The 20008-nt window shown below is 37.6% G+C and overlaps 1 protein-coding gene across 1 annotated transcript in view; it reads right to left on the bottom strand.

The window, feature by feature from the left end:
* The window catches only part of Smp_166200 (axis inhibition protein, axin, putative), a gene marked incomplete at its 3' end in the record, with an annotated part of 38916 nt that extends 19886 nt beyond the window's left edge, over positions 1 to 19030 (bottom strand). Inside the window, exons 1-6 of the mRNA XM_018790491.1 lie at positions 18985 to 19030; positions 13986 to 15417; positions 11183 to 11341; positions 6318 to 6852; positions 2831 to 2913; positions 2524 to 2701 (exon numbers count right to left, since the gene is read on the bottom strand). Of these exons, the coding sequence (XP_018646222.1) occupies positions 2524 to 2701; positions 2831 to 2913; positions 6318 to 6852; positions 11183 to 11341; positions 13986 to 15304 (2274 nt within the window). The 5' untranslated portion in view covers positions 15305 to 15417; positions 18985 to 19030. The remainder of the gene's footprint in view (positions 1 to 2523; positions 2702 to 2830; positions 2914 to 6317; positions 6853 to 11182; positions 11342 to 13985; positions 15418 to 18984) is intronic.
* Positions 19031 to 20008: the final 978 nt, after the last annotated feature.

Consider the following 20008-nt stretch of genomic DNA (forward strand, 5'->3'; position numbering starts at 1 on the left):
AATAAACCAATGAAAAAATTTTTCTCTCACCCTTAAAAGTATTTCGGGGGTTCTTCAGTGCTTCTTTTATTAATCTACTCTTAGCATACAGAGGTAAATACAATCCCATCAGAAAACACATACATGTTTACATTTTATCCCTTAAAAACTACTTTTTGATTTTGAAAGAAAACAAAAAACTTACAAAATACTTCTTCTTGATTTGAAATTCTCTAAAGAGATAAACCGAAATAAGAATGAATTTTTTTCATAACCTCATTGGTAAATATATACGAATATGTGTTACGACGTATACTCAAGCACCGCCTACATCGATGCCTGGCGTCAGTCATTCAGCTACAACGTAGGACCACGCACATTTATGCATCGGTCCAAGTTGCCATACCTCGTTAGCACAACAAGATGAACACCGGATTCATAGAAATAGTTAATTTAGTGGTGGTAGTATATAAAAGATAGGTTGTATCTAACGATATAGTATAGGAAGGAAGTTATGAATCAATTTTAATCTCAAGGTTTAAGGGAAGACACAGAGTGTATACACCTACGCCATTGTGATCGATTCTGAGCCATGTCACCCAGAGTCTCCAACCATTGGTTACGATAGTCACGCGGACCCCAACCAGGTAGTCTGCATCTACCAACATGGCTCAGACTAGAAGTTATTGACTTCAAGCACTGATGCCACGTTTTGGTTTGGTGATGTCTGGTGTAGGAGTGGTGGCTGAACTATTATGTAATGTCAGTTTATTGACAATTGAATTGAGCTATCTTAATTAGTGTAGATTATCTGTTTGGGGTCTATGTGACTATGGTAACCAATGATTAAAAAATTTGAATGATATGGCTCAAAATCGTTCGTAATGATATCAGTACATTGACTTCTTGCCTTTTCTTTACAACTTGAGTCCTGAAATCTCCTTGTAACTAGATTTTTCTTCTTTTTCTACATTCAATCTTTTGAAATTATTATCATTAATATTATTACTATCGATATTGTTATTACTTATAATACTTATAATTTGTCCTGAAATAACATTATCTCATTATCACAATTGATTGATCACTGGGTGGTGATCAATATCATGAGTGTCAAGTCCGTCTTCAGTGCTGATCGAATTCTATCGATCAAGTTGCAATGTGGCCACTAGTCTAGGTGGCTCGACACAGCGTACACAATGTTGAGATAAGATGGTGGTCGGAGGTGGTCAACAGGAAACCCTAGACCCAGGTTTCGTGCTATTTGGCACTCGTCAGCAAGGTGACGGATCGAATCCGTCAGGGAGCACCAGTTTCCTCAAGATTACAGGTACACCTTGCTGACGAGTGCCAAGTAACACGAAACCCGGGTCCAGGGTTTCCTGTTGACCACCTCCAACCACCATCTTAATTATTCATTGTAATAAGGTAGTACATCAATTTGAATCAATGCATAGATGTGTCAGGTACTACGTTGCACATGACTGACTGGAACGAATAATTAAAAAGAATCACTTATTTCTTAAACTGGGAAGAAGTAGAGAGAAAGAGGGGGTAATTCAACTACTATAGTAGTTGATAATAATACAAAGAAGTTTAATGAATGAATGAAAAATACTCTAGCTATACATTATTAATCAGTTATGATCAACATAAACCTCGTCGTACAAATGTGCATTAGCCCAAGTTATTATATTTCACATTAGCACAATGAGATTGAATTAACAAGATGAATAACAAAGAAATTCAAACAACGGTAGTAGGAGTAATGATAGTGAGAAACACAAAACATTGAGAATGTGATTAGAGAATATGCAATGAAAATGGCACATATGAAGGACTAATGGAATCTAAAATCGAAAGGTAAGCAATGAATGTACCTCCTCCACTATGAGCGATTCTGAGTTATGTCACTCAACATCACAAATCACCAGATCGATCTCAACCAGATAGGCTGAGCCTATTATATAACTCCGAAAATTACAAGGAATCTAAAAAACCTTCTAAGTGAATGCTAGATTCAGTTCCCTAGGCTCTTTCTTCTAGTAACTCCTAGGCTAAATCTACACAGCAACTTGAACACGAGAGAAAAGAAGCGAAATATGGAAGAAACGCTTTACTCTAAGGTTCGTTTATGTATAGAAAATCTAGGGTATTTACAACATTTTAGATGACCTTAGGTTCCCGGAAATTTCTGGAACGCTACTAAACATAGTAGCAGTATAGGTAATCATACAATTAGAAACGTGACATGTGACTTTTCACTTTCTAGATGTTTCTAGCAAAACAGCTATTGAATACTGATTGGATAAGATGTTTCTCAGAGTTTTCATATCCTTTTTTGGCTGTTTTTTCGAGGAATTTTCTGGATCTCCCCTACAGAATCTCTACAACTTTAGATGATTCCAACCAGTAAAATTTGCAACTAATGACATAATCTGGTTTGATCATTATCCTTAGGCTATCCATACTTCGACAATAACTAAAAGGAGGAAAAATAAATAAATTTCTTACATTCAACAGAACAATCTATTACTAACTAACCTGAGCATTTTCACGTGTATTTTCATGTTGAACACGAGCAGCAGCTAATAATTTATCAGCCCATGGACGTTGAAGTACTGAAGGAGTAGTAATGACAGTAACAGTTGATGTACTATCACTCACTGATCGATTAGCAATAGACGATACAATTTTATTGTTAATGACATTTGATTGAGTACTTATTAAATTAGTAGTAGTAGTAGTTCCAATTATGTTAGTAGTATTTGTAACAATAGAACAATTAGTTGTTGTGAATGTAATAACAGTTGAAGTATTACTAATAATAGGTGGTTCATCTTTATTAGACTTGTTATTATTATTATGATCTGTAATCATTAAATTGGTAGTTTCATTCGCTTGTTCTTGACTTTCTTGAATGTTTGGACTAGTCTGTTCATTTGAAAAAAAGAAACATTATGTAATTTAACCAAATTCAAAATTGGTATCAGAAGGGGTTTTGTGGAGATTTCGTATTTTCATAGTTGAAAGCGTGAGTCAATTGAAGCTAGACCACTATGGAAAACCTGGAAGAACTGGACGGCCGTGGACGGGATCGTGGATGCGCACTGCCACTGAGGAGTCCCATAATAGGACGAAACGGCCGTCCAGTGCTTCCAGATTTTCCATGTTGGTCTAACTTTAATTGACTTACGCTTTCAACCATCAAAATTGGTAGTTTCACAATCAATAAACCAGTCAAATGTGTGTCCACAATCATCCATATGAGTTAATACAAAGAGATTAGAGTCATCACTCAAAACTTCTAGAATAAATGAAGAAATTCAGCAGGAAATAAAGCAAACCATAGTACCGCTAACTTGGCAGAAGACAACAATCAACTGATTGAACAAGGACGACGAGCCTTAAAGAAACTCAAAATTAAAAAACATATTGTCAATGTTCCAGGAAGTTCCAAAAGATATACTATATTCATTACGGAAACGGAAGAATATCTCAGGAAAACTAAGGAACTACTAGAGGATAAAAGCGTAAATAAATCAATGGATGCAAATTTAATCAAAAGATTAGATAACCAAACAAGCTTGTCAAAACAAGACAAATATCAAAAGATCAATGGCAAATGAAATCTAGTGGACCAGTACTTCCTAGATTCTATGGTAGGCCGAAACTAAGCAAACCAAACATCCCATGGCGTCCAATTGCACCACTCCCTGGGACTCCCAATATACAATTCATCGAGAGAAGTTTCAAGAATATTGAAACATTTGGTGGATTCATCCAATAATAATAAGTCCCCCATACAATTCTTGGTTGAGAAAGGAGATTCAAATCAACGACGAAGAACTGATGATATTCTTCCACGTAAAGGCCTAATTCACCTTAATCTAACCAAACTTAACAAACGAAACTCTATCCCTGCTTTTCATGAATGACACACAGCCCACTGGAACTCATCGGTTTATGTTTAACATGTTTTCAGTCCAACAATAAAATCTACAAAAAAACTAAAGGAACACCAATATCAGGACTTATTGCGGAAACAGTAATGCAAAGATTGGAAGCCTCAATTTTACCAGTCATCAAGTCAAAAATGTAGATTCGTTGTGCGGACAACATATTCGTCACCATCAGAAAGGATGAGCTAGAAAACACCTGCAATTTGATCAACAGCGTTTTCGATGATATAAAATTCACAATGGAAGAGTCGGACAACAAGCTATCTTCCTTGGATGTACTGATCACCAGAACCGACACAAAAAAACTGGAGACTTAAGTATATCGAAAACCAACCCACAAACATCAAATTCTCAACTATAGTAGCGACAACCCAAGATCATATAAAATCAACTACATACAAACTTTATTCAAGGGGGTTAGAAGACACTACAGCACACCTGGAACGCGGAAAAACGAAGAAAAATGTCTAATGACTATCTTTCAAAAGAACGGCTACCCACGCGAATTCATCAAAAAATACCAATCCAACCCATTAACTGAAACGAAATCAAGTATATAAATCAACTAACGGATCGCCCTACAATATATAAAAGACAAGATTATTGAAGCCATTTGAAATCAGTTTAACATATAAAACAGCAAAATCACTTCAATCAATCTTATGCAAACGAAATGATGGAATAAGTAGGACTGAACATCATCTACAAAATAAACTGTTACAATAGCGAAAAACACATTGAAAAAAATAGACTCCACCTCCATCTTCGACTGCATGAACATCAATTGATGGTCGAATGGCATGATATATCTTCACTTATATCAATGCCCTGATACGGCCGAGAGTGGGGAGTCAGCTCTCCCTCTCGAAATACTCTCACATGGCCACAAGTATATAGCCTCTGACAGGGAAGTCATACTCATTGCTTTCTCATGGCACCGGTGTTGTTTACGAAATTGAAATAACGAAAAGTGAATGTCTGGCGCCAAAACCGGGTTGGTGGATATGGAGGATCCACCTAGGGGGAGTTGGAAAACCCTCATTCCAAACCAATGGTGCACATGCACTCCAGTATACTGAAGGAACAAATGGTGTATGAATCAATCGTTGGTCACCGGCTACCATGGGGCTGCATCTCCTCAAGATGCTCCACTGCCTTGTGGGTTAGACCCTTCGGTCAAAGGCTCCGGGTGTGGCCCCCTAAGAAAACCACCTGCTTCAGTTTGGGCACCTGGGTAGTATCACGGCTCTCACGCAAATCGAATGAGATTTGTGCGGTGCATATGTATCTGGTGCTTCCTTGTACCAATATTTATGTGTTTAAATAATAATAAATAATACTTATATCAATGCATGTGGACAATTGTAGACGAACATTAAACTGAGAAAATGTTAAGATTTTGGACATAGAGAATACTAAGAACACTAGAAAATTTTTAGGAACTTAGGATTCAGACCAATCAGCAATCAACAAACACATCGAAGTCGATGCAGTCAGAAAAATTATGGACAAATATAGGATCAAGAATCAGATCAAATGAAGATATAATCAAAATGACAAGTTAAAGGTCAACAATAATATATTAAGAATGAAGTCGACATGATAAGTTATGAGTCATATGTGGAGAAATTCTAATATCTCACATCTACTTAGAGTTTTTGCTGATGATGATGTTCAAAAGAACAATGAAAGCTCCACGACCAAACCATACAGCTCAAAAACGAGACTCCACCAAAATTAAATGAATTTCGACTTCTGAATCATTAGTAATTACCATTGAACCTTGACCCTACTTAATGAGTATTCAAAATAATTCGAATTACTGTCAGTATATACGTTTCCCTTTGAGGTTAGAGAATCATTCATTTTCGGCAGATTCCAATTTGATCGGCAGAATTTGTATCTGCACTAAGGGAAATAGCCAAACACTACATTGCTCACAACACAGATATCATCAATTAGTAGGGTGGTCATTTTGTTCTTTCTTTAAAACAAGAAATGAAATAGCTAGAAAAGTTCTACTAAGATGATGAATAAATACAAGGAGATTGATTTAATAATCAAAGCTGAAGATTTCAATTTATATCCATTGCTCCGCTGACTTGTGGATCAGACTTTTGGGTCAAAGGCTCCGGGTGTGGCCCCCCTAAGGAAACCGCCACCTTCGGTTTGGGCATTTGGGCAGTAACCCAGCCCTCACATAAATTGAATGATTTATGTGGCGCATATCTATTTGGTGCTTCCTTGTACCAATGTTTATATGTTTAAATAAATAAATAATAATAAACATTCACTAGGTAAGAGATTTGTCTTTGAACCAAACTTCAAACATCAAGAGGTTAGAGATACCAATGAGGATAACACATATTAACGTACTTCAATCATAAGATTATCAAGGCGTTCTGTAACTAATTGACTATTTAATAAACGTTGTAGTTTTTCAGATAAGATTTGTGCAAAAGCTTTTGGATCATGTTCAGCCATGCTGTATGATCGACTGGTAGATGATTTATTATTTGGTTTAACTGGGACATTCAATCCAGTGGGATTTCCAGAAGCAGGGGCGGCGGCAGCACTACCAACAGTACAATTGTTATTATTATGTAGTTTCGTTTTATCACTGAAAGGACGAGAACTGGCACCACGTCTAGCTAGACGACGTTGATGTTTTTGCTGTTGTGACTTATTATTATTATTAATTGGATCTGTTAATGAGTGTTGAGCAATTTTCTCTCCAATCCCTTGATTACTTCCATTATTACTAGTAGTATTAGCAGTAATAGGAGCTGTACTCATTGGACAACTTGTATTCGTTGAAAAAATCTCTAGAGGATAATTGATACGACTATCACCACCAGCACCACTAATCCCAATCGGACTTTGACAAAATGGATTAGATTGTTGTAAACGACTTTGAAAAGAAGTTGAAAATGATAGTGATTTAGGAGAAGTACATTGTACTATTATTTCACCAACACCACTACTACTCCCTTGTGGACCGGTAGACAGATGACGTTGATGATGGTGATGATGATGGGAGAGTTGGTTTTGACGCTTACTATTATTACTACTACTATTATTATTATTGTTATTATGAGAACGTGATGATTGGAATGGGCTTGGATAACGATGATTAAGAGCACGTAAACGATTGCAAGCACCGTCGCTAGAAGATATAATTTTTTTTTAAAAAAAAGCAAGAAAGCTAAACTGACAGGAACACTGAGAAGCTCATTTTAGGATAGACAACCCAAATAATATACTAAATCTCAAAAGAAGAAAGTTAAAAAATACAATATTAAATATGCGGTAACCTTCCAGATAAGTATCCACGTAGACGATGTTGGTTACATTGAGATCCTGAACCCATCAATATTAGACCACTACTGAAAACTTGGAAGTATTAGATACCCGTTTCATTCTAGTATCGGACTTCTCAGCGTGTGAAACAGACGTCCGGTGTTTGCAGATTTCCAATGGTGGTCTAACACTGATCAGTTCATGATCCCTACAACTCTATTCTGATGACATTTAGCAGAATAATAACTGGATAAAAGCACTTGTTAATTCGATCAGTAAAAGTATTTTGGTTTTTCTAGTTTGCTTGCTTGTGATCTCTTTCGCTCGCCCTAGTGAACATGCACACACTAATAAGTAACATTCCACTACAAAAGATCAATTTCTCGAACACGTGATTGTTATTTCTATACTATTTACATTCATAAAAGCGGGATTACCTTTGATCTTACATCTTAAACCGACAACACTGTATATTTAAGTTAATAACAGAAAGAATAGAAGTATGTGTACATGTGGTATGTTATGACATGAAATATAGTATGTGTGCTCGTTTTGTCACCTTTACTGTGTATATGTAGTTATCAGTCAATCAGCTATTTGCAACATAGTAGCTATGTAAGCATACAATGAAAATTCGATACACTCAACAAAGTGAGTCACAGAGAATACATTGATCTGTTAGTACCATCATTACTTCTTCTCAAAAAAATGATGAGACAGTGAATTAATCCAAGATCATCCATTTCACTAATATGGATGAGATTATATTCATTGATTCAGTTAGTAAGCCAGATATAGGCAAAATAGACAATGGAACATAAGTGCATCGTTCACCTTGCTACACTGCATAAGGAAAGTACGACAAAATTATCAAGATAAATCCCAGAGCAGTAAAAGTAGTAACTGTAATAGTGGTATCAGAAAATACTACGCATAGACAATATGATTCTAAAAGAAAGAATGAACTAATGGAATGAAAAAAATCGAACAGAGTTCTAAGGTAAGACAAAAGAGTAAACGTATCTACTCCATTGTGACCGATTTTGAATCATGTCACTCAACGTCTACAAATACTGGTGACCATAATCACTCTTTCGGTAGCACTGAGCAACAAGGCCAGGATGTTCGGTATGCGTTTTTCCCAATCTAAATGTTAATTGTTGCTCCAAGACTGGCCTGCGTCAACACCTGAACTAAGGATAGGGAGTGAAGTAGTCGAAAATGTCGACAACTTCACCTATCTTGGAAGTCTGATCAGCCCTAATGGGTTGGTGTCTGACGAAATCTCAGCACGGATTCAGAAAGCTCGTTTGACTTTTGCCAACTTACGTCACCTATGGCGAAGACGAGATATCCGTCTATCAATTAAGGGACGAGTATACTGCTCAGCAGTTCGCTCTGTTCTACTTTACGGCTGTGAAACATGGCCATTAAGAGTAGAAGATACTCGTAGGTTACTAGTATTTGACCACAGATGCCTTAGAAATATTGCCCGCCTCTGCTGGTATCACCGGGTAAGTAATAGTGAGGTTAGACATAGGGTATTAGGGAATGATGGTAAATCAGTTGATGAGGTCATCAATCTTTATCGACTGAGATGGTTAGGCCACGTGTTACGTATGCCTGAACATCGATTACCACGACGCGCTATGCTGACTAGTGTAGGGGATGGTTGGAAAAGAGTTAGGCGCGGCCAAACCAAAACGTGGCATCAGTGCTTGAAGTCACTAACTTCTAGTCTGAGCCATGTTGGTAGATGCAGACTACTTGATTAGGTTCCGCGTGACTGTCGTAACCAATGGTTGGGGACTTTGGGTGACATGGCTCAGAATAGGTCACAATGGCGTGGGTGTATACACTCTCTGTCATCCCTTAAACTATGAGATTGAAATTGCTTCATATCTTTCTTTCTTCCTGTAGCTGACTGACTGACTGATAATAGCGTGAACCACAACAAGATGGTTCGCACATACCATCAAGAATTGGCTCAACTCTCAATGACAGTTTGATGCCACATCTTCGTTTAGTCGCTCTTAGCTTTATTTTGATTCAATCATATACCAGTAAGCATCGCACACCAAAGTAGGAGACTGTTTCACACACGTAATATGTGTGTCGCAATCACCTCAATCTTTTAGAATGATATAAGGCATACAATACATTGGTTTGAAACAATTTCTTATTGACAAAGAGAAATCTGTTAGTAAACTTATACATACGTATATATGATCATTGCAGTTTGAAAAAGATCTTGGACAAGGGTTCAATGACAATACTTGATTTCAAACTTCAAAAAAATTACAGGTTGACGTTAACCACAGTCGGGGATAAAATAGTTAATCACTGGATATTTGTAGTTATTGAACATTCCCAAAATTACATCATTTTATAATGATAATAATAGTCAGTCAGTCAGCTACAACGTAGGACCACGCACATTTATGCATCGGTCCAAGTTGCCATACCTCGTTAGCACAACAAGATGAACACCAGATTCATAGAATTAGTTAATTTAGTGGTGTTAATATATAAAAGAAAGACTGTATATAAGGATATAGTACAGGAAGAAAGAAAGATATGAAGCAATTTCAATCTCATAGTTTAAGGGATGACAGAGAGTGTATACACCCACGCCATTGTGACCTATTCTGAGCCATGTCACCCAAAGTCCCCAACCATTGGTTACGACAGTCACGCGGAACCTAATCAAGTAGTCTGCATCTACCAACATGGCTCAGACTAGAAGTTAGTGACTTCAAGCACTGATGCCACGTTTTGGTTTGGCCGCGCCTAACTCTTTTCCAACCTTCCCCTACACTAGTCAGCATAGCGCGTCGTGGTAATCGGTGTTCAGGCATAATAATAATAATGACAATAACAATTATAAAGATACTTTTGATATGACTGAATGGAATCAAGAGAGAATTTTGTTACTTAAAAGTAGATTTTATGCTCTAGAATCATTTAAGCGTCAGTCTTCACTATTATTTAACTAGTTTGAACTTTGCCATATTAAATTAAGCTTGATCAATGGTCTAAGATAAATATATAGATTACAGTCCAAAACACAAGTAAATAACTAGTTACTCAATTAAATTACTAACTGTATGGTGCACATTAAAATACGAAAAGGTATGATTAACGACAGTTTGTATGAAGCTGTAATCAAGACTTTTCATGGGACTTTAGTATTAGTTAGATATAGTCTTTCCATTAAATATGAATAATATATCTCATGGATAGATTTATTTACTAAACTTTGAGCTACATTGTTTAAATTTAGTGTGAAATAATTCAGTCGATGTAAGTTAAATAGCCCCCAAATGCCCTGGTACGGCCGAGAGTGGGGATAGTCCGCTCTCTTTCTCGAAATGCTCTCACATGGCCACGCGTATATAGTCTCTGCCAGCGAAGTCCTACTCACTGCCTACTCGTGGCGGGGGTGTTCTTTACGAAATTGAGAGGACGAAAACCGAATGTCCGGCGCTTTAACCGGGTTGGTGGACACTGTGAGTCTACCTAGGGGAGTTGGAAAACCCTGATTCCAAACCAATGGTGCACATGGGCTCCAGTATCCTGAAGGAACAAATGGCGTACGAATCAATCGTTGGTCACCGTCTACTATGAGATTGCATCTCCTTACGATGCTCCACTGCCTTGCGGATCAGACCTTTAGGTCGAAGGCTCCCGGTGTGGTCCCCTAAGAAAACCACCTGCTTCGGTTTTGGCACCCGGGTAGTATCACAGCCCTCATACAAATCAAATGAGATTTGTGTGGCGCATATGTATCTCGTACCCTTTTATACCAATATTTATATGTTTAGATAAATAAATAAGTACTGAGACTATTCCGTTTTATATGAAAACAGAAATTATCATAATTATAATAACAACAAAACATTAAAATTAACAAGTTTATTATGTTAAATTTTCAAACTTACTGGCTACTATCTGTATGTGAATGAGTGTCATCAGTTCGTGCATCACTTGAAAGACTATGATGTTCTGAGTCACGTGCTGAAACTGGTGCATAAGAAATATGATATGGATTAGGCGGTTGACTGGGTAAATTCCCTAAACGTGGATCCATAGAAGGTGGACTAGAAATAAAGAAGAAAACGAATTAAAGGATAAACGAAACAAATCAACGACAATTTAAATTTGTAGTACTAAGTCACGTGAATAATCCCTTTATTTTGATTCATCTTCATTAACAAACTACGAAATGATAAATCTTCTCCAGTCTAAGTACACTGTTACGAAACGTTACAAATTAAAACAGTCTACGTGCTACAATTCAATTACTAAGCACAGATTCGTGTACTAGGTCCATATTTCATGTGCATAAGGCAAGTAATACCGTCCGACTGTTCAAATCCAAGTAGATGAAGCGGGATTCAAACTTTCGACTCAGTGGTTGAAAGCTAAATACCTTCATTAATAAGCCCACAACCGTTGCTGCTACTTGACGTGGTGGTCGGGCTTGCCTATCGTGATGATTCAATTGAGCTATACTGGCTGAAACAATCGTTCATCGAGGTCCTACAATGCCAGGCAGGTCAGTTGAAGAGCGGTAAGACTAAAAGCAGCAATCCCAAGGTCCGAAGGCGAAGTTGTACTGCTGACTGTACAGAGGTGTGACAGCAGTAAGGTGTTTCCTTTAGACAACCAGCATAACAGCGATGCTGCCTTCCCACAAGGAGGGGTGGAGTTAGAAAAGGTCGACCCTAAAAATGCACACCTCGCCTTATCCCACGGATATCCGTCTCCGGCGGTAAGGTCCCAACAAGTACGGAGCTAACACAAAAACTACCCACAAAAAGATCGTGTGTGACCGAGCTCAAGCAGTTGTCCCTTGGGCACTGCGGTCACGCTCTCAGGTCATTAAGACCACTTACAACCCAATTTCCTTTTCAGGTACCTCTAGAAGAACCCTTCCACGATGTGGGCGACCGGGAAGTGATAACTGCCCTCATACCTCTAACAGCACTCAAGATCACTGCTCATTAATAAGCTACCACTCCATGCAAAATCAAATTAGTGAATTCTGAACTATAGGCCACTTAGAGGTAAGTACCTGGTTAAATGTTATCTCAGTTAACAGACTGACCAGATAGCACAATTCCAAACAACGTGTGACTAAGTCATTGATTAGTTATGGGATATGGTGACAGTGGTTAATACAATTGGTTTCAAACTAGTAGATTACAAGTTCGAAGAAGTGGCTTATATTAAATCACGAAACATCAGAAATACAATTTTTCTACTCATTAAGATATGATATAAAATACATTTATTAAAAAACGTACTTCAGTTAGACAACGGGATAACATTATCAGACTTTATGTAAACATTATAGCTCAAAGTATAGCACACAAAACGTCTACTCAGCAAGTGAATTATATTAATTATGAAATGCATTGCTGCAACCTCTACAATTACGGTGATTCTAGACCAGTTTTTACACTATTGATTAGAATAACATTCAGGAACAACATAACGATCAGCAATCAATTATAGATTTTATGCACATACATTAATATTTTGACATGTTACACAATTTATTATTTATTTAAACATAAACGTTGGCCTAAGGAGGCACTGAATAGATATACGCTACGCTTCATCACTCGAATTGTGTGAGGGCTGGGATACCGCGCAAATACCCAGACCAAAGTGGCTGGTTTTCTTACGGGGTCACACCTGGAGCCTTCAACCTAAAGGTCTGATCCACAAGACAGTGAAGCAACGTAAGGAGATGCAGTCACATGGTAGCCAGTGACCAATAATTGGTCCATACGCCATTTGTTCTCTTATGATCCTGGAGCCCACTTCACCATTGGTTTGAAACCAGGGTTTTCCAACTCCCCTAGGTGGATAATCCATATCCACTAACCCGGTTAGAGCGCCGAACATTCTCTTTTCGTCTTCTCAATTTCGTAAACAACACCGTTACCTCAAGAAGGCAGTGAGTAGGACTTCCCTGAGAGTGTCTGTATATGCGTGATCATATGAGAGTATTTTGAGAGGGAGTGAACTCTCCTCACCTTCGGTCGTACAAGGACATTCGGGAGCATACAATTTATTGACTAAATAATAAGCAATTATAATGTGAAAGACTAATAAGTGTGTTATAGGTTGAAACATTCAACTCCTTACGACTGGGTAGTGGGTTTGAATTCAGTCAATTTACTTCAATCTGCTTAGATGAATATTATCACTGCACTGTGCTCACAAACTTGCATCTAACCACTTAATTTCACTAACAAATCAACGTCAATGAACCTACTGTCCGAAAAAACGAACGATTGGACCAAATTGTTTAATATGTTGTTTACAACATACATCTAGCATAACACAAATTTTCTTTAGACACGTGTAAATTCCAGACTTATGACCCTAGGATTGACAGTGAGGTAATTAAACCTCTCAACTATGTGGGGGTCTAAGTAAAAAAGAACATAAAATGATGAGACCGTGAACACCAGTAGACTAAAATAGTTAGAAAATATGTACATAGAAGTACCAGAAGTTCGGTTATATAGAGTGAAAACATCAAAAAGCTAAAATGATACATAGTTAGGAGAATGTATAGACTTCTAAAGTACAACTTGCTTTTTCAATTTTTCAAAAGTGTTTGCATAAATTTAAGGTGATGTAATCGTCTAAATCGAGCTATCAATTATTTATACATTATAATAAGTGACAAAAAGCTACAAATATGCAAGTAAATAAATTACTTACCACATCGCATCGGCCCAGTGAGTGTAAGCGTAATTAGAACGATTGTGAAAACGCCATGGAGTTGAACTGCAAGCACGTGATACATGTGCATGTCCAACAGGTTCATGTTCTTGATTAGATCTCGTTACATAAGGATTTTGAGACGGATTAAAATAAGAACGTTGTAGTGATAATTCTGTACGATAAAATCGAGTCATTTGCAAATTTTCCATAGTTAGAGGTGCTGCCGAACTAGTAGGCACAACTGGCGATTGTTGATAACACGATGGTGGCCTTAGAATAGGTTGGGAACAATCCAGTGGTAAACATGGATTATATAATTGACATTTCTTACAGTGTTGACAATGACCATGATCAGGTGTAAGAGCAGCTGTATCACTTAGTGAAAACATCTGACAACAAGCAGGTCTGCAAGCTTGTCTCGAAGGGTGCAATAGTGATAGTTCTTCTGACTGCAACTCACGATCTTCATCCAAAGTTGGAAGAACTTTCCCTCCTAATGCCATGTTTGACGGACATTCTGGGAGATTAGTAGCTGTACTTAACTGTTTCTCGCCAGTATATGGGAATAACGATGTAGAGACCGTTTGTTCCCACGTAGGGAACTTACGAATAGAACCTTCTAGGGCTGTTTGTAGGAAGTCGACATAAATATCAGATTTAAGGAAAGCAGGATATGCTGTTGTTCGTAGAAAGTATTCAACTTCTGCTTGAGCCGAATCGAACACAGTTTGGTCTAAAGTATGCTTACGTGAAATCCTTTCTGTGATAGCATGCCGAGTCTCTGACCTAAGACGAATAGGTTCACTTCGGCTTTGTAGCACAGGAGTGGACTGTTGCTTCCCCAAATAAAGGAGAGGTTGAGAAGCAAGACTACTGCTAGCTCCTCTAATGTACGTACGATAAATTGCTTTAATCAACTGAGTTATTTTTCGGTGATCAGAAGGATCAACTTTACTCCGGAAACCTTGACATGCAAACCAAAAATCAAGAAGATTTGCACAACCTTCGTACTGAAGATAGGATTTAAAAAGGGCTACACCTTCACTATCCTGAAGTAAATAATCCAAACCTAACGACCATTTCTTCCAGTTTGAAATCATCCGTTCATTTGTATTTGATAGAGCTACGGAAATTATGGGATCGGGTCCAACTTCATATGATGCAGTACTGCCTGACCATTTGCTACCTCCAAATGCACTGCATAGTGTTCCATAAACACCCCCACTCCCACTAGTTGCACCACCACTACCACCGCTTCGGTCACTACGTCCATCAGCTTCATGACATGAACGTGAAGCATCTGGTGGATAACTCATCCTATGATGTCATAAAAACGTTGGGACCGAAAACAGTAATAATTACTGTTCGAAAATCTATTGAAATAACTGAATACATTACAACCGAGAAAGTATTGTATTAGTGGGGATTTCTGAAATAAAATGGATGGTAAAGATTACAGGATGTGAATCAAAAGTCATTATTGTTTAAGATCTGGTTTAAAATATATGCGATCAACTTAAATCCCTAGTATATACAATATCAAAGCTTCTATTCCGAGGACGTGAGAATTAAAATTTTACTCTTCAGAAAACGATAATTTACAGATCTTGGAGATTAGGTGTGGATCTCATTTATTGATAGTTAACCCGGAACCTTGCATAAATGTGTTATCCCCCAAATTCTCAAACCATATTAACATGAGATAAAACTGTCCATTTTACTTATTTAATACGTCAGTCAGTCAGTCATTTACAACGTAGAACTTCGTACGTACGTACATCAGTTCGAGTTGCCATACCACATTAGCACAGAGATGAAGTTGTCGACTCAAATCCCATAATGGTAGAAGTAGTAAGAGTATAAGCAGTAATCTGAAAGATTAGGGTTTAAAGATGTTATTCAAGGAGTATAATACAATTAAATAAATTTGGAAAGAAAAAAAGGATACAGACATGAAGAATCCAGATTAGAATTTGGTAGAACATAAAGAGTGGATGCACCTTCGCCATTGCAAACGATTTTGAGCCATGTCATTCAAGGTCTCTAACCATCGGTTGCTATCATCTCGCGAATCCCAACCAGGTAGTCTACACCTTCCAACATGGCCCAGTCCACTTGTCAGTGACTTCATGGATTTATGCCATGTTTTGGTCTGGCCGCCCCTAGCTTTCTTCCAACCTGCTCCTACACCATAAAGCATTGCACGTCGGGGCAGTCGGTGGTTGGGCATACGTAACACATGTCCCAGCCATCTCAACTGGTGAACTGGTGGACTTAGTTGTATAAACAACGAAATGGTGGTACTATCAATGAATGTAAGACTAAACATTAAGAACATTGATAGAAAGGTAGAAATCAAAAGAATCGGGCCAGTCTGACAGATTCCGAGTCACATTTCCCGAATTCTTAACTAATGGTGGCAATTGTCGAGAAAACTCCAACCAAGCGGTTTGCAATTATCACTACAACTCAGTTTGAAATTCAATGAATTTATTAACTGACGCCATCTTATAGTATGACCGGCTTTTTCATTAGATCTCTTACGCTATTATCACGCGCTGAAGTAGATGATGATGGTTAAACAAATAAAAGACACCTCAGCCACCTATCTTACTGTCAAAGAACTATATACAAATTGATAAAGTGGCCCAATACTTGCTATGCATGAGAAATGACGTCCCTGTTGTTTCGAAATTTCAGCTTCACTTTTCCTATTTCTACCTATGGGTTGGATACTTTTTGATCCAACTGAGGAACGATTTCAATGAAATAGACATATCTACTTGAACAAAGTACAGTTGATCAGTTACAAGCGACGCAGAAACTAGGAAGAATGTGAATTAGAAAAAGTGAACTGATCACATCAGTATAGCAAGATAAATTTGCCAGAATGAGTAGCAAAGGAATCGAAATTATTAATATCAATGATGGTGAGAAAGACTAAATATAGAGAATATGGTTTAGGAAGGAGTAAATTTGAGGAATAAAAATTACGGAACAATGTTGAAACTCATAACCTAGTGGCTTACAAACAACAGATTCATCTAAGCTACTGTAAGTGATTTCGGGATATCCTCCGCGACATTTCCAACCATGGATTATGATTAATATGGGGACCTAAAACCACGAATTTCGTACCTATGAACACAAAGCCCGGGTCCAGTTGGTATGCCATCTTAACACGACGAAATTGGATTTAAAAAAATTAGGAATAATGTAGTAACAATAATAAGACTGGACATTACGGATAAAGTTCCCAAAGACGGAGTGGACAGGTATGTATGAAGGAATACTGAAACTCAAGATCTAGAGGAAGAGAAACGGTGAGTGCATATGAACCACTATCATTCCAAGAAACGCAAGCGGTGTTTTGATGACATCTGTGATCGGGAATCTTCAGTCTATGGATTTCGTCTGCTTACGTAGACCATGTTTCACAGCTATAAAGTAACACAGATCGGATTGCTGTGTATACAAGCCCTTAGTTGGCATATTGGTTATGCCATAAGTGACGTAAGTTGATAAAACCCAACCAAGCTTTCTGAATTTGTTCCGAGACTCCGTCAGATACTACCCCCTAAGGGGCAGTGAGACTTCCAAGACAAGTGGTCGACATGCTTAACTACTTTCCTTTCATTAATTCGGGTGTAGACCCAGGTCAGCTATGAAGCAACGCTATGTAAAAGAGAGATGGGAAAGCATCTCATACAAGTCACTTGATGCGATCAAGATTGCATTTTGTCAGCGTCGTCACCTGAGTATTTTTAGCCGATAAGTGAACTACCTGAAGAGAGATCAACCTCTGAAAAGTAAGGCGTAGAAAGTGTTGTTCCTAGGGAACCATATATAGCGAAGCCAATTAAACGCGAGGTAACTAAATAATACCACTTGAGATAATTAATTCTGGTGGCAATTCGCCATAAGCTGACTGAACCAGTAGTGTTCGAGTAGAGAGCCCTTACAAGGTTTGCATACTCTTGTCTATCATATCAGCAATACATAACCTAACCATTAATCGAGTAACTGTTTTCACCAAAAAACGAATTCTTTACTTTACTCCGTGTTTTCACAATACTCAAACAATACTTTGAAGAGATGCTATCGTATACTAACAACCTATACTTTCAGTGGCTATATTTTGCAACCAAAACGCAGTATAGAGCAGGATGTTGCACAGTGTACTTGCCTTTTGAGAGACAGATGGATACCTCGGCTGTACCACAGGTGGCGCAATACGGATGAAACTAAGCAAACTGTGTACAATGCAATATACAACATAACCCCAATCAGGTGTTTTTAGAGTTTGGTGGCATACCATCAAATAAGATTCGAAAGAACAATGCTACTATACGACTGCATAGTTTACTTCCTAGTATAATAGGTCACTGACAATACTATTAGATTCAACGAAATAGTATTGGAGAGGAGAGATCACAATGTGTTTTGTACGTAAGATTCTACGCCCAAGTTTTAAGTACGTGTGACCTAGTCCCTTAAGAGTGGGTTGCAATAACTCAAATTCAAAAACCAAAAAAATTGTGGTGAATCAACACTGGCAACAAGGATTGGCATCTACAATTCACAATTAACCCTTATCAAATATTAAAATCAATGCCATCATTAACTTACCCAGGCACTGCCTGTAACTTATTGTGAATAATTGATGAACTATATATTTAGCTTTTTTGATCTGCGTATCTTTTAAAACTTAACGTCCGTAACAGTTGTAAGATCCTAGTTACTGGGAGTCGCTATATAAAGGTTCCGAACATTCACTAAATACTTAATATTAAGCCTTCCACAATATGAAAATATGAATTCAAAATATATACATGGTTAGGTTAATAAAAACGACATTTTGAACAATGTATTAATTTCTAGGATATTTGCCAAATTAATTTAGTTACATGATAACACCCAGAATCCTTACTATTAAAAACGTACATTAAAACATAATTAGAGATTCTTAAAATATATAATCAATTCCAAAGACTACCAAGAAAGTGCTATCGAAATTCCCACACATAAAGACATAATAATGTGAGACGAAAATCGCCCACTCCTGATTGGTCCAAAAAAAACGCAATTACTTAGTTCACAATGTGTTTAACACCATAGTCAGAAAAAAAGTAAAAACAGACTGTAATATATTTGATCTCTGCTAAATTTATACTAAGATGCATTGCTATCTTACAATTTCTTTGATTTATCTCTAGTTTTGCATAAATGTGGGCGAGCGCTATTTAAGTTTCAGCAATATCTCTTCCAAATGAGTAAATCTTTTGATCTTTCTCATTCTCAGAGTGTGGAAACTTCTGATTTCATTTTGGTCGAACTGAACTATCAGTTAAAGCGTCATCAATGTGTTGTTTTTTTTCATAATGTCAGTTTTATGTCTATTCAAGGCGCTACACCAAGTGGTACTTGTCTAGTGACCTGCCTTTCTCGAAGAGAACGCGATTAGTATAACAAAAACAATTTTCATTATAACCAATTGTACCAGCGATTGTTTGACTGTACTTTTTGTTGTTTTATTGTATCAAAGTCACTTCTCGTTCCGCTATTCATCTTGTTGGTTCGAACTCTCTTACGCTCTGCTCTTATTGCCTGTAATCTTTGGTACGTCTTGGCATTCATTCGATACCACGAGATCGGCAATAAATATACTCTATCTGGACCAGTTATAGTCCTCTGGTTTGCGAGTTATCAAAGAGACCAAGTCGTTTTTGGGCGCGTAATCTCATTGTAGTGATGATCATAGTCAAACGCGACTTGATGCGATCTACACTTGTATGTAAAGAAAATAACTTTGTACAGCGTTCCTCTTGGAGACCAGTACTTAATGAAAACCCGCAAGGTTCCATCCTGGGTACTCTACTTTTTATACTGTATGTCAATGAACTCTCAGGTGTAGTTGGGTTCCCAGTGCTACAGTACTCTGACGATGTAAAAATCTGGCTAGAAATAACAGGGGACGCAAATGCATGCGTACTTCAGGCAGACTTAAATATTGTGATTAA

This window comes from Schistosoma mansoni, assembly GCF_000237925.1.
Source record: "Schistosoma mansoni, WGS project CABG00000000 data, supercontig 0080, strain Puerto Rico, whole genome shotgun sequence".
In the NCBI taxonomy this organism is placed as follows: domain Eukaryota; kingdom Metazoa; phylum Platyhelminthes; class Trematoda; order Strigeidida; family Schistosomatidae; genus Schistosoma; species Schistosoma mansoni.